The sequence below is a fragment of the Coffea arabica genome, chromosome 5c (genome assembly GCF_036785885.1).
Source record: "Coffea arabica cultivar ET-39 chromosome 5c, Coffea Arabica ET-39 HiFi, whole genome shotgun sequence".
NCBI lineage: Eukaryota > Viridiplantae > Streptophyta > Magnoliopsida > Gentianales > Rubiaceae > Coffea > Coffea arabica.
In genome coordinates this window covers 43,981,335-43,995,443 of record NC_092319.1, presented here as the reverse complement: position 1 = coordinate 43,995,443, position 14,109 = coordinate 43,981,335, and the positions used below count along the sequence as shown (strand labels likewise).

The 14,109-nt window shown below is 38.3% G+C and overlaps 3 protein-coding genes and 1 pseudogene across 4 annotated transcripts; 2 read left to right on the top strand and 2 right to left on the bottom strand.

The window, feature by feature from the left end:
* The first annotated feature begins 4,799 nt into the window (after window positions 1-4,799).
* LOC113690606 (cytochrome P450 CYP72A219-like) lies at window positions 4,800-7,520 on the top strand. Its single transcript, XM_027208599.2, has 5 exons — window positions 4,800-5,187; window positions 5,439-5,656; window positions 5,896-6,140; window positions 6,438-6,807; window positions 6,931-7,520. The coding sequence occupies exons 1-5, from the start codon at window positions 4,905-4,907 to the stop codon at window positions 7,354-7,356; spliced, it is 1,542 nt and encodes a 513-aa protein (XP_027064400.1). The 5' UTR covers window positions 4,800-4,904; the 3' UTR covers window positions 7,357-7,520.
* Window positions 7,521-8,739: 1,219 nt separating this feature from the next.
* On the bottom strand, window positions 8,740-10,002 carry LOC113690608 (cytochrome P450 CYP72A219-like; annotated as a pseudogene).
* Window positions 9,750-11,115, bottom strand: LOC140004410 (cytochrome P450 CYP72A219-like). Of its 2 annotated transcripts, XR_011815216.1 has the most exons (4): window positions 10,988-11,115; window positions 10,587-10,804; window positions 10,048-10,291; window positions 9,750-9,885 (listed from the first exon to the last, which is right to left on the bottom strand). XR_011815216.1 is itself a non-coding variant. In XM_072051075.1 (3 exons), exons 1-3 carry the CDS (start codon window positions 11,034-11,036, stop codon window positions 10,115-10,117), a joined length of 444 nt encoding a protein of 147 aa, XP_071907176.1. In that variant the 5' UTR covers window positions 11,037-11,115; the 3' UTR covers window positions 9,870-10,114. The 2 variants fall into 2 exon arrangements, 1 of the variants encoding a protein (XP_071907176.1); XM_072051075.1 differs by having other exon boundaries at window positions 9,870-10,291.
* A 783-nt stretch (window positions 11,116-11,898) lies between these two features.
* On the top strand, window positions 11,899-13,626 carry LOC113690607 (F-box/kelch-repeat protein At3g06240-like). The gene is made up of 2 exons (XM_027208601.2): window positions 11,899-12,665; window positions 13,146-13,626. The coding sequence occupies exons 1-2, from the start codon at window positions 11,899-11,901 to the stop codon at window positions 13,330-13,332; spliced, it is 954 nt and encodes a 317-aa protein (XP_027064402.1). The 3' UTR covers window positions 13,333-13,626.
* The last annotated feature ends 483 nt before the right edge of the window (window positions 13,627-14,109 follow it).

Here is a 14,109-nt window from a genome sequence, read left to right as displayed (position 1 = left end):
CCTTCTCACTTCCGCTGTTCTTGATGGTGTAGCAGCGGTGGAAGAGCTTTACTGTGGGGACTATCTCCTGATGCCGGCACTGCATCTCAAAACCGACTAGGATTCGGACTGCGTTAGGGACGAACTGGGTAATCCTCACCTCCCAATATTTGAGGTAGTACTAGAAGAACCTAGTGGTTGGCATCCTGAATCCTGCCTCTAGCTGATCTGCATATACGGTGACCTCCCCTTCGGAGGGCGTTTTGCTGTTTGATTCGGTCCGGGTGGACGAATGCTATAGTCACCTCGAAAGGGATATTTGAAGACCAGTGCTGCTGTCAGAGCTTCACCTATGATGCTGTTGAACATGGGAACTTGGCCGTAGTCAATAGCTGACAGATTTGGAGGGGTGGCTGGTTCCAGCATGCCCTCGTCTATCGGCACCTCAGTCCCGAGTTCATCATTATAAAGCACCTCGAATTCTTCTGGACTTTGTGCTTGTGGTGTATTGGCCTTATAAGATGCCCCGACTGTGTCCCTCCCAAGGTTGGATGAGGTCCCTTCCCCGGGATTGGATGAAGTCCCTCCCTCCTAGGTTGGATCGGGCCTCTCTACCCCGACGAAGTCTGGCCTGACCGTTTCTTTATGGGTACGGGCTATTCATGCTATTGGCAAAGAAAAAGAGACGAGCTTACTCTTCCTAAGGAGGTTTGTGTTTTCTGCTGTAGTGTCACCTTGGGAAGTTGTTTAGATGGGCAAATGGTAAGAAGTAAAAAGCGAGGAAGGGTGAAAAATGAAGGAGGGACCCCTATTTATAAAAGGGGGGAGGAAAACCAAAGGACGGCGTGTCGAACCTTTAAAGAAAGACGTGCCTCTCATTTATTATTTACCGCCATTCTAACCAACAGCCGACTGACTCTTCGTCTCTCTGAGCCATGTTAGTCCACGATTCAATCAATCAGTTAGTTGTCCCATCATCTTCCTGACTCATCGTACTCTGCACGTTATCATCATAGCGTCCAGGGGCTTTCCTATCATTTCCCTGTAAAAGCCTCGGCAAGCTACCATCAATTGATACCCTACCGAAGCTTGGGGGCCTTATTGAGGATGGCCATTTCGTCTCGGGGAAGCCGTAGTGTGCCCCAGTTCGGAACGATCATCTCACCCGTCGTAACCACCTCGGTTGAGCTGGCGTCCTGATCACCGAGGTGACTTTGTCGTCCCACTATCACCTCAGTACAGTTCTACGACCCACACTAACCGAGATGTGGACAGAGGGTTTGACCCCCAAACAGTGGTGGATGTGACCTCTGACACTGTCCACTGTTTTGCCATCCTACCCTTTGTCCAGATTAGTCACATCAAGGTGATATGCTGTCTCTATCTGTCCTTCAGGGGCTTGGACCCCACAGTCTGTACCTCTAAATTGTCCCCTATAAATAGCGGGACATCCCACTGAGAAACGGACGGATCCTTGGTAAAGAAAGTAGCCTACTCTCTCTCTAGAATTATTTTCACATTACTCTGAACTAACTTAGCTTTCAGAGGTGAACCAGGGGATTAGGCCCCGTATCTAACAATCTAAGCAAGTGATCCTTGATCAACTATTCCACCAATTCGGCATACGTTCCTGGCATTCGAAGCAGCTCGTCTGGTAAAAAATCACCTCTTCAGTTAGGGACCTCGCATTTGCATTGGACAAAATTTTGCCATGTTGGAAGCAAAACTGGCGATGTCTATGATTCTGTAACGCTTCTGCTTTGAACTTTCACCATCTTATGCTCATTCTCCCCGAGTAGCAGTAATATTTCAACCCCAGTATGGAGCTCACTTGATTCTGTGGACAATATAGTGTTCATTCCTATATGTGACTTGTTAGTCCTTGGGACAACAGTTTATTTATCAACGACATAAAAAGCACCTTGTATGCTTAATTTTGTTTGGAAATTAACGTTAGATTGGTATAACATTATATTTCTCACATATAGAAGAGTGACATTACATCTAATCACATACTGTTTATAGAGACCTTTCATTTGCTTAGATAATCAAGAAAATCAATAGAGTCATTATGAACTACTACTGCAGTTAATATTATTGTTGTGCAATTATACTTTGGGATAATTTCCGAAGCCTCCCTTGAGGTTTCTGACAATTTCACCGCACTGATCTCGCTTGAGGTTTGTAAAATTACACTAACCTCCCTTGAGATTTATAAAATTACACTAAATGATCCTAATCAAATCAAACACTCTGGTGTTCAATTTTATTTGATTATTTTAACAAGTTTTAAATTTTATTCAAACTTGGTTTGTTTATTTGCCGAATCAAATTTGAACGAGGTTTTTTTTATTGAATTTAAATGTTACCGAACATAAAATGCTATTCAAGTTACGTTTAACTAGTTGGCTTGATTTACCAAGTTGGTGAACCAAGCCGAACTGGGATCTAACCATAGAGCTGGACTTCCTCTTACTTGCTTTAACTTATTTTAAAATTGTATAACGTAGAGAGCTAATAATGTAGTAGGAATTTCTGCATTAATCTTTTACAAGATTTCTGTTCCTATCAATAAAATGACCAGTTTTGCTCAAAAAAAGAATAAAAAAAGTCGAACAGAGTTGTTCAAGCTGCGAAACTTTTGTTGTGATTGTTTTTTGTGTTGATCCGTCTTTTCCTTTTATACTGATCTTTCCGTTGACTCCTTTTCAATTTTCAGGCTGAAGGTCAATCCATCCTTTATGATAAAGATGGTGTCCTTATCTCTTAATTTTGAAAAGGTTCAATTGAACACACTAGTATCTTCACAAGCTAATTACTAGCCATTTTGAATAATCGGCTTCCTCTATCTGAATTGGAGTATGCATTATCGGATATTATTAAGGCTTTTTTGAAGCCATTAAATGATTTTAGTAGCCCAATAGTTGTATTGTTGGCTTGGCTGACTCTCACATGTAGGACTTGAGTTGGGAGGGGAACCTTGTAGATTTGGGATTCTATAGGTGACCTTGATATACACATACATCCACACACACACGCATGCTATTTTTCCAGTCTTAGGAGGAATTATTGTTCCGTTTAGATTGCTATTTTTTGCAATTTTTATAAAACAATGTATGGTAAGATTTGATATACATGAAATAAAAAAAATTAAAAAATGTGCTTATAAAAAGCGTAAAAGTTTTTCCTTAGAAAACTACAATCTAAATAAGACCTTATTTAGAAAAATGGTTACGTTTTTTATAAACATATTTTTTAATAATCTTTTTATCTCACATATATCAAATCGTTACAGTACATTTTTCTACAAAAACTCGAAAAAATTGCAATCCTTGTCTTTCATTTTGTGTTACTTCTATTTATCAATTAAAGGTTAGATTTGCAGGACTGTCACATTATCACTATTGGGTCAGTCCGCCTTGTTGTGTCGAAACAACTACTGATTTTTCAACTTAATTTTCTTCCCCCTTTTCTAGGACATACTTTGTCCACAACTAGGCCTGTCAACGGTTCAGGTCTAGATCCGGATTTGGACCGGATCCGTCAAATTATTTCGGCTACGGGGAGGGATTTAATTCAGTTATCCAGACTCGGGTCCGGATTCATTTTGTCAAACAAAAAAAAACAGATTGGATATGGAATATAGTATTTAGCATAGTTATTAAACCTGGCCTGGCTCGACGGTCGAACCGGTCAAACCGATGAATCGGGCATGAGACCGGGCTGGGTTTCAAGTTGGATCGTTTAAGCAGTCAAACCGTTGACTAGTCAACGGACCGACGGTTCGACCGGATTAAACCGAAAACCCGGCCGGTTTTGTCTAAGAACCAAGTTTCATATAAAAATTTTATGCCTATGCCGAGAGTCAAACCTTGTACCTCTAGTACATTGCAACAACGATGCAACCGCTAGGCTACTTGACGAGATGATGATAAGGTTGCTTACTTATAATATATAAACATTTTCCATTTTATCTTTCTTTTTCATTTCTCTAAAACAAATTTATTTGGAATCTTCTAATAAAAATTTATGACCCCCAAACTTATGAAATGGACTTCAAAAATAACATATTACATAGTTCATTTTAAAAACATATATTATTTTTAATAATTTTTTGCACTTAAAATTTATAAATAAGTTAGATAATTACACTAAACATAGATAAAATTTTATATTTGAAATTTGGTGTATTACTAAATAACTTTATATTTTATTGATTCTTATATGAATTAATTTTTTTATAGCAGATTAAATTATATGAGCATTTGCTATGACATTATTTATTATAATTTATATCATATATCCTATATCAACATTTATAATATATAATATTTAAATATATGTAGTGACCCACTGGTTCAACCACTCACCCACCGGTTGAACTAGTGACCTGTTGACCCACCTCCTTCGCCGGTCTCCCCTCCGGGCTGAGTTTAATAACTATGGTATTTAGACCCAGATTCGGATATAAATGAATTAATAATTTAAAAAATATATTTATCAATATAATTTGATTAGGGTGATATATTTGAATAATATCAATTTGATTTCTTTTCTTATTTGGTTTTTTTTTGTATTAGTTAAAAATTAGTTTGCAAATATATTTTTTTCTTATTTTTATTAGAAATTGTAAACTTTAATAGATTTTATCGGGTAGACCCGAAATATAGAATAGAAGACTCGTCGAATAAACGGGTCGGATCCGGATCCGTTATATTATGCGAATCTGGGTCCGAAATAATGACTTCCGACCGGACACGATCTCCGGTTGACAGGCTTGACCACAACCACGACTAAATGCCACAGCTGGCAATTGAATTCAACCAACAGTGACTAAAATAATCTTCTCCCAACACCCGTGATGGATCTGGAGACAAGGAGGTCGACAAATAAACCCCGAAAAGAAAGAAAATCAAAAACTCAAAATGGAAGAAGCCCACAGCTTCATGATTGCACTTGTTTCTTCTTGTTGTGTTGTTCTCTCAGTATTGGCATGGAGAGTGTTGAACTGGGCATGGTTTCAGCCCAAAAAGCTCCAGAAGCATCTCGAACAACAAGGTTTTAAGGGGAACCCTTACAAACTGATCTATGGAGACTTAAAACAGATATCATCCTTGTTCCAAGAAGCCAACTCAAAGCCTATCAGTCTCTCTGACGGCATTGTACCAAGAATTGCACCTCATTTCCTAGAAGCTGTTAATAAATATGGTAAGTTGTTATCCAATCTACTACTAATTCATTTCGTTGATTTCCCATAAGTGATTCTAAGTAAGTAAAATGTATAAATTTCTGGGCTCAGTTGCTTAACATAGCTAAGTTTATTTTTAAAGCTTGACACTTTAGCTAGCTTGGATTTCACATTGGAGGTGTGTAGTTGTTGCAATACAATTATTACTGATCGCTAATTTGACTTTTAGGTTTTTTTTTTTTTTTAAAGTCAGTTTATTATTGATTTGTAGGTAAGAATACCTATTTGTGGTCTGGGCCAAGACCAATGATGCTGATCATGGATCCTGAACTCATAAGGAAAGTTACCCAAAAGATGGATATTTTTCAAAAGGTTAAATTCCATCCACAAGCCAGCTTGCTGGTCGCAGGGATACTGGGCTATGAGGGGGAGAAATGGGTAAAGCAAAGGAAACTCCTCAATCAAGCTTTCCACATGGAGAAGTTGAAGGTTTCTCTTCTAATTTTCTCACATTTGTTTACTGCAAATACAAAATAATTGTAAAGGCAAAAAAAACCTATGCCTACGTAGCCTTGTTTGGAATGCGAATTTTCTCCAAAAATTTTTTACGTTTTTGGTGAATGCATTTCCTAATCACCTTTTGCCTCGTATGCATCAAATCATTACAATACATTTTTTTACAAAAACTCTAGAAAATAGCAATCCAAATGGGTTATTATTGGATGCAGCTTATGGTACCAGCATTCTACAAAAGTGCATGTGAGATGTTGAGCAAATGGGAGGAGATGATTTCAGTGAAAGGGTCATTTGAGGTTGATGTTTGGCCCACTATTCAGACTATGACTAGCGATGCAATTTCACGAACAGCATTTGGCAGCAGATATGAGGAAGGAAGAAAGATATTCGAGTTACAGAGAGAACAAGCTCGACATCTGGTCTTGGCTACAAGGTCCATATATATTCCTGGGTCGAGGTAAAGTCATTTTACAACCAAAAACGGATAAAAAGTAAAATTAGTCATTTATGGGAACAATTCAAGTTCACTTGCCCAATATGATAAAACTGCTATAACTAAAATCTACCATTTTGCTAGGCATGGATTTTGTAGTGTATAAGTGATTAAAAAAATGATTGGAAACCGTGTTAAAATAATATGTTGGGAGAAAGAAACTTTCCCAAAAGAGCAAATCAAACAAAGACAGTTTTTTTTTTTTTCCTTTTTTCCTTCTTTTCTTTTTGGCACTTTGCTAACATAATTACGCTTTCACAGGTTCTTGCCAACTAAAAGGAACAGAAGAATGAAACAAGTTGCAAAAGAAGTTGAAGGTTCAATCAGGGAAATTATCAATGCAAGACTAAAGGCACTGAGAGCAGGAGAAGCCATTGATACTGACATGTTAGGTTTATTACTTGCCACTTCTCAAGAAACTGGCGGGGAATCTGGCATGACTACAGGAGAAATCATTGAAGAGTGCAAGCTGTTCTATGTTGCTGGGCAGGAGACCACTGCTGTGCTGCTTGTTTGGACAATGATCTTACTGAGCATGCATCCTGACTGGCAAGAACGTGCAAGAGAAGAGGTTTTGCAACATTTCGGGACTAACATGCCAAACTTTGATGGACTAAATCAGCTAAAGATTGTAAGTCAATTATGTACCAAATTTCATGATAAATCATACAATGACAAAAAACGTTCTAATTCACTTATGCTTAGTTCTAATTTGCCTATAAATTGTCTAATTAGCCTCTTTGATCTGTCACAGGTTACAATGATCTTACATGAGGTTTTAAGGCTATACCCACCAATTTCTAATATAGGTCGAACAGTTGCAGAAGAAACTAAAATAGGAAATCTAACTATCCCTGCTGGACAGCGACTGGCACTACCAGTGATATTATTGCATCATGACCCTGAAATATGGGGCGAGGATGTCAAGGAATTTAAGCCAGAGAGGTTTGCTGATGGAGTCTCAAGTGCAACAAAGGGCCAAATTGTATACTTCCCATTTGGCTGGGGACCTCGTATCTGCATTGGCGCAAACTTTGCTCTCTTGGAAGCAAAATTGGCACTAGCTATGATTCTGCAGCGCTTCTCGTTTGAACTTTCGCCATCTTATTCTCATGCCCCTCACCAAGGCATAGCACTTCAACCCCAGTTCGGGGCTCCCTTGATGTTGCACAAGCTGTAGTGTATTTTACTTGTGAGGGTTCCTCTTGATTAATTAGAACTTGGAGGACATGATTCACAATTTCATTCAGATTTGGCATCAGACCATTTTATGTGTGGAACTTAGAAACTCCGTGGAGGTTGAATGTATGACAATAATATCCTAATTTTCTATGCTTCAAGAAATCATAGCCTTGGTATTTCTTTATCGTTTTGTTTATGCACCACAATATATAAACCCCTTTAGAATGAATTCAGGCTTAGTTTGGGAGTTGGAAATTTGGCCAAAAAAGAAAGAAAGGGGAGAGATAAATGTTAGGGGACATACGGTAATGAGTGAAACCATAAGGGGTTACTAGTAATCTATCCTTGATTTACAGCATAATACTTATTAGGGTTATGCGTATAAACTGATATCTAAAGGGTTAAAATTAGTATATGGAGCCATTGGAAGTAGCATTGTAGGCGTAGGCATCATTCTACCCAATAAAAGGGAGAAACTTTGGCTAATGAAGGCAAAATAGTCTTTTCAAATGTGTTGATAAGAGACACAGTGGAACTAGCAACGGTTGGCGTAAGACTGAATTGGTACAGAGTTTAGACTTTGACGTGTATGGAATTTGAAAGTACTGAGACAGTTGTACCAGTGCCAGGGATCATTAGCAGGAAGAAGGATTTATCAGCATTGGTCCATCTGGTGCAACACGTTAACCCTATCATGGTTGATCACAGAGTTTGAGGCTTTGAGTATCAGAAACAGAAATCAGACTGCAAACATACCATCTAGAGCAGGTTTTATATCTCAATATTAATAAATCTTTGTTGACTGATATTTTTCCTGCTGTATCTCATGACACATTGGCACAATTGGTCAACAATATACCTTCTTCAGTACAAGTTGCACGTCCTTTGCTTAATGGAGAATAGGGTTCATCTTGTAAATATGTGATTTAGGGACTAATAACAACCTTCAACATCAAGGATAATCGTGAGTCATGAGAAATGGACCTTTTCTTTTTTAAGACCAGGAAGTATTAGATGGTTTGATACTTGGAAGCAAGTGGTCTTTCACATACAAAATAGTTCTTTTAAAAACTAATACAGAAAAGTATTCGCATCGACGAAGTTTACATTGTCATTTGTCAATGACTCGATAATAGATTCTGGAGAACGGTGATGCAGAATTACCTAACCACAAGTAACAGGTAAAGGTATCACTGTTCAGAGTACTCCCACAATGTCTCACACATGTACAGTTATTGAAACACGGATACACAGACAACTATAAAGATCAATGAAGGATCACCACTGGAATCATATTCTTGATCCTCACATCCATTGAAGAAGAAGAAGAAATGATGGATCACTTTTTGTTACAGTTGGCATAAGGATTGGCAATGAAGTATGGATTGGGAAAAAAAGATAGAGCAATTGCATATCGTTACTCATAAAAATCAATCAAGTATGGGTTGACAAGTTTTTCATGCTATAATTTGCGTAGAATCAAGTGAGCACCATGCTGAGGTTGAATTGTAACTATGGTGTAAGGAGCATGAGTATAGGATGGAGAAAGTTCAAAGGAGAAGCGCTGGAGAATCATTGCCATAGCCAATTTTGCTTCAATCATAGCAAAGGTTTGTCCAATACATATTCGAGGTCCCCAACCAAAGGGGAAGAATGAAGCTTGGCCTTTTGTCGCATTTGATACTCCTTCATGAAATCTGTCTGGATTGAACTTTTCTGAATCGTCACCCCATATTTCGGCATCATAATGCACTAAGAGTACTGGCAACATGAGCCGCACCCCAGATGGGAAAGTATATTTTCCTACTTTAGTTTCCTCCTGAACTGTTCGATCAATTACAGGCAGTGGAGTGTATAGTCTTAAAACTTCGTTCAAGATCATTGTCACCTGCAATAAAGATTATAAGGGAAACCATATGTCATCATAAACTATGCAGAAAGGAAGATTGCTGAAATTTACTATGTAGTGATGGTCTAAAGCATAAGAGAGCTGTGTTACTGTAAAAGACTGAAAAATGTATATAGAACAGAATAAGCTGAATGTTAATGTTCTTTTCTGCAATCAAGAGTTTCATTTGAAGCCACGCACTCTTCTAAGTTCTAACAGGTAGGTAACTTCAAACAGATCATGCCAACGGTAACATATGGAAGGAACTCACAACTTTGAGGAGATTGAGGCCATTGAAATTTGACTCATCTCTCCCAAAAACTTGCAAAACCTCTTCCCTAGCCTGGGATTGCCACTTCTGATGCCTGCTCAGTAAAACCGATGTCCATACAAGAGAGGATGAGGTTGTCTCCTGCCCGGCAAAATAGAATTGTTTGCACTCTTCAATTACATCATTGATGCTCAAACCAAAACTTTATCCCCCTTTTGTTCAATCTCTTTAAGATTAGACTCCAGTAGTATGCTCAGTAAGTCGTTATCACTTGATTCCCCTGCTTTCATTGCTTCTAATCTTTCATCAATAACTTCTCTTACTGCAGCTCCAACTTTTTTATGAAGTTCCTTTATCCTTCTGTTCCTCTTAGTTGGCAAAAACCAATAGACAAGAAGCGAAACTGACTGAATCAACTTTGAAATGAGGAATGTCAAAATTTTCAATCTGGAATGATACTCAAACTCCCGCAAGTAGTGTGCTTTTCATGTCCATACAACGTGAAGATGCATTGAGAAATCTAGTTTTACCTCGATCCTGGAAAATAGAATGATTTTACAGCAGTCATAACCTGCTCTGCCTGTTCTTTTTGAAGCTTCAAGATCTTTCTTCCTTCCTCATAATTACCACAAATGCTGTACGAGAAATTGCATCGCTGGTTAAAGTCTGCCGGTGTGGCCAAACATCCAATTCACAGGTTCCTTCTGGTGAAACACTTTCCTCCCATTTGCTCAACATTTCGGTGGCACATAAATGAAAAGCTGGTAGCATCAGCTATTCATAGGAATGAATGATAAGCCTAGTTAGTGCTATATTTCGAAAAGAAATAATTTCTCAGGTTAATAGTTGTTGGTTTACAATGTCAGCATTGGATGTCTACTTTACAGATGAAATTTGATTTACATTCTTCTTGCGGATAAAATTGCATCAGGAAATAAGGGAAGTATATTGTAAATTGTAGGAGATCATTCAATATTTAAGCATAAGATCAGTTATTCAAAATATATGATCATCTCCAATGAATTAACACAGATGACTTTGCAGTTGATAAAGAGACGTTAAGTAAAACCTTGAGCTTCTCTAGATGGAAAGCAGGATTGATTATCTTTCGATGTTTTGCCCATTTCTTGCCCTCAGATGCTACTAGACCTTGTATCAGATATTTGCCAAGCGGGTGAAAGTAAGGCTTCTGGAAGAGATTATATTTCACCATGATCTCCCTTATAGATTCAGAATCTAGGATGATGACTACAGGATATGGACCAAGCCATATGAAGGAATTGCCACCTGCGATCGACATGCTAAGCAAATTAAACCAACGAAGTCGACACAGAAAATATATCCACCGGCAGAATTTCTAAAAACAGGAAACCAACGACATAGTGTCGTGAAAAAAATGCTATCATTTATGATCTTACATCACAATATCAAGAATTCTCTGCAATAAGAATTCAATAGATTATACCATACTTCTTGATGATTTTGGTGACCATCGGTATAACTCGGGGAACAAGATCATCAGAAAGATTGATTGGCTGGGAATAAGCTTCTTCAATCATCGAAACCATGTTCCCGTACTAAAATTTTTTAGAACAAATCAATAAAATGAAGATATTTAGTGAAAAATAGTCCATGTTCCCCTACTAAAATGGAAAACAAAGGATCACAAAAGGTCCTAAAAACTGAGAACCTTTTTTCTTTTCTTTTCTTGGGGGGGAAAAACTAGATAACTTATCGGAATTGCAGCACTATTTATTGGCTAAGCTGTACGGAACTATTATAAATTTCTCAGCTCCACCCTCTCCCACCACCCTTCGCTCCCCCGCCACCGCTTCTCCGGTCTCCCCTTTTCCTCTCGTTCAATCCCAGATGCCCAAAAAGCTAGGCCTCTAGTGCTTTTTTTTGAACGACAGGTTGCAAAAGGATGTCAAATCATCTCCCAGAGGAAGTGTGGGCTGGCATCTTCACAAGACTCCCAGTCAAGACCCTCCCCCAAATCAGGTCGGTTTGCAAACTTTTCAGTTCCATTATTTCCAACCCTACCTTCATTTCAGCTCACATCAAGAAAACCATCAATCAATCCCACTCTCACACCCTTTTCCTGAGGTACTTGATTGAGAAAGAAAGGCAGCAAGAACATTACTGGCTATTTACTGACAGTAGTGATCATAAAAATTCTATCTTTGATGAGCACAATTGCAGGAAATTAGACTTCCCATTTAAGACTCGATCAAAATGTCACTTTAGGATTGTGGATTCTTGCAATGGTCTAATATGCTTGAATGATGACAATGATTTTGATACTTCTGGGATTATTCTCTGGAACCCTTCAATTAAAAGATTCCTGAATTTGCCGAACCCCCGGGTTACTAGTAGGAGTTATGGTTCTTATATGTATGTTCTTGGATTTGGATGTGATGAAAAGAACGGATTATAAGGTGGTTAGAGTGGCTTATAAAAAGGGGCGAAGTGGGCGAGATTTGATACCTCCTGAGGTTGAGTTGTATAGCTTGAATTCACGGTCGTGGAGGAGTTTTAATGCTGGTGCTCCTCCTTATGGGATATTCGGGTATACTTGGTTGCAGGCATTTGTGAATGGAGCTGTGCATTGGATTGGTTATGATCCGTGTGTGGTGAAAGGGAATGAGAGTTGTGGGCTGATTGTGGCGTTTGATTTGAGTGATGAGGTGTTTCGGGAGGTTATGCTTCCTAGTTGTCTGGAGCAGCATGCATGGGATGTGTATATTACGGTTTTTTGGGGTAAGCTTGCAGTGTTACATTATGACTATGGTACCCATAAGAACTTTTACTCTGTGTGGGTAATGGAAGAGTATGGATTGGCTAATTCTTGGAAAAAACTGTATACCGTTGACCTAAGGGGAGGATTGCGGAACTTGATTGGTTTTCTGAGAAATGATGAAGTCATTGGAGTAACCATTCGGGGTAAGCTGCTTTCATATGACCTCATTACCTCAAGGATTAATAACCTTAGACTTCGCGGTGCAGTAGATGGGTTTCATGTGGGCAGTTATATGGAGAGTTTGGTTTTGCTTGAAGCTGAAAGTGCAGCTTTAGCACGAGAATTAATTACCTCTGGAAATGAACAAGAAGAAGAACAGTCTGCTGACTTGCATGCGGTCAAGAACAGGCAAGATTATGCTTATCGTTAAAATATTTGGGTTCTCAGACACATTGGTGATTGAAATTTTGCTTTCTCACTTGCATTGGTAGTTTCTGTACTGCATTGGCTTCTCACTTACATTGGTAGTTTCTATACTGCATCACTCTCTGTGAGTACATTTTAGGGACTTGAGGAATTGGAACTTCATGTTGTAACTCTTCCATGTTGAGGCTTACTATCTGTTATCTTTAATTAAGTCAGGATAGGGCATTCCTTTTATGCTTTTATGTAAGTACCATTAGAACAATGTTAATATTTCAATGGAAGCTATGTATCTTTTGTCTTAAGAAGGCCATTGTTCTATTTATGTTAGAAAAAAACCTAGTTAATGGTGATGGACCATGGTCTGTATTTCCTTCCATAACTGATTTTTCTTTGCTTTCTTTAGTTCTTCAGAGCTACCAGTTTGGAATGTGGCATTCTAATGCAAGTCCTTTCTTGATACAGGAATGATGAGTTTGATGATCAGGAAAAACTTGAAAGTTTTCTTTCTCTTAGAATATCTGAACAGAATTATTCAGCATATTTATGCGGTGGCTTTAGCGAGCAAGAATTATCTGCAAAGAATTCTGAAGAATGGGTGAAGCAATCGGTTCCTGAGGCTAACTGTGATGGATGGGAGAATGATTGGTGAAGAATGGTGGAACAATGTTGGAAGTGCAATATTTTTATTTTATTTTATTTTGATATCAAAGAGAGAGGGTTACGAATAACTGCTTCAAAATGGGGCTCTGAAAAACAAATCGAGAAACACTTCTAAATGTTCTCACAGAAGATCTCATAATTGGTTGTTGGGTTCATGCTAAACCTAAGCAGTTTGCCTTTGATTGCTGGTTGCCGATTGCCTGTAAATTTGGCGATGGTAGCAGGTAAGTTAGTATCTTTAACCTTCAGGTTTCTTATAAACATAATCTGCTTTGTTTGATCAGCCAAACGACTTCATGGTTTTACTTTCTCATGATTTAGTTTTAACCAGTATCTCTTTCCATCAGACCCTGTACTTACTTTTTCACTTATCTTGATATGAGACTCCAGAGCCGGTCCTATCAGCCAAACGACTTCATGGTTTTACTTTCTCATTAAATTGATTGTGAAAGCATTTATCGACTCCATTGAGCTTGTTTTGATTCAGTTTTACTCTGCTTCTCTTCTCTTCAACCCTTTGAAAACACTTAACAAGAGGGGAAACACAATGGTTTCTTTTCTTTTCTGTTCTTTATTACCCGCATGTTTCCTACCAAACTAGCCCTTAATGCAAAACAAACAAGAAGAGATGACCAGAACATGGACATAGATTAATGTTGAACATCACCTGAAGTATGAAAACTTTACCATAGATGACACGATATTATGCCATATATGCTGTATAAAAAAAAAATGCCGCCAGACAACCTCCAAACCTGAAAATGAG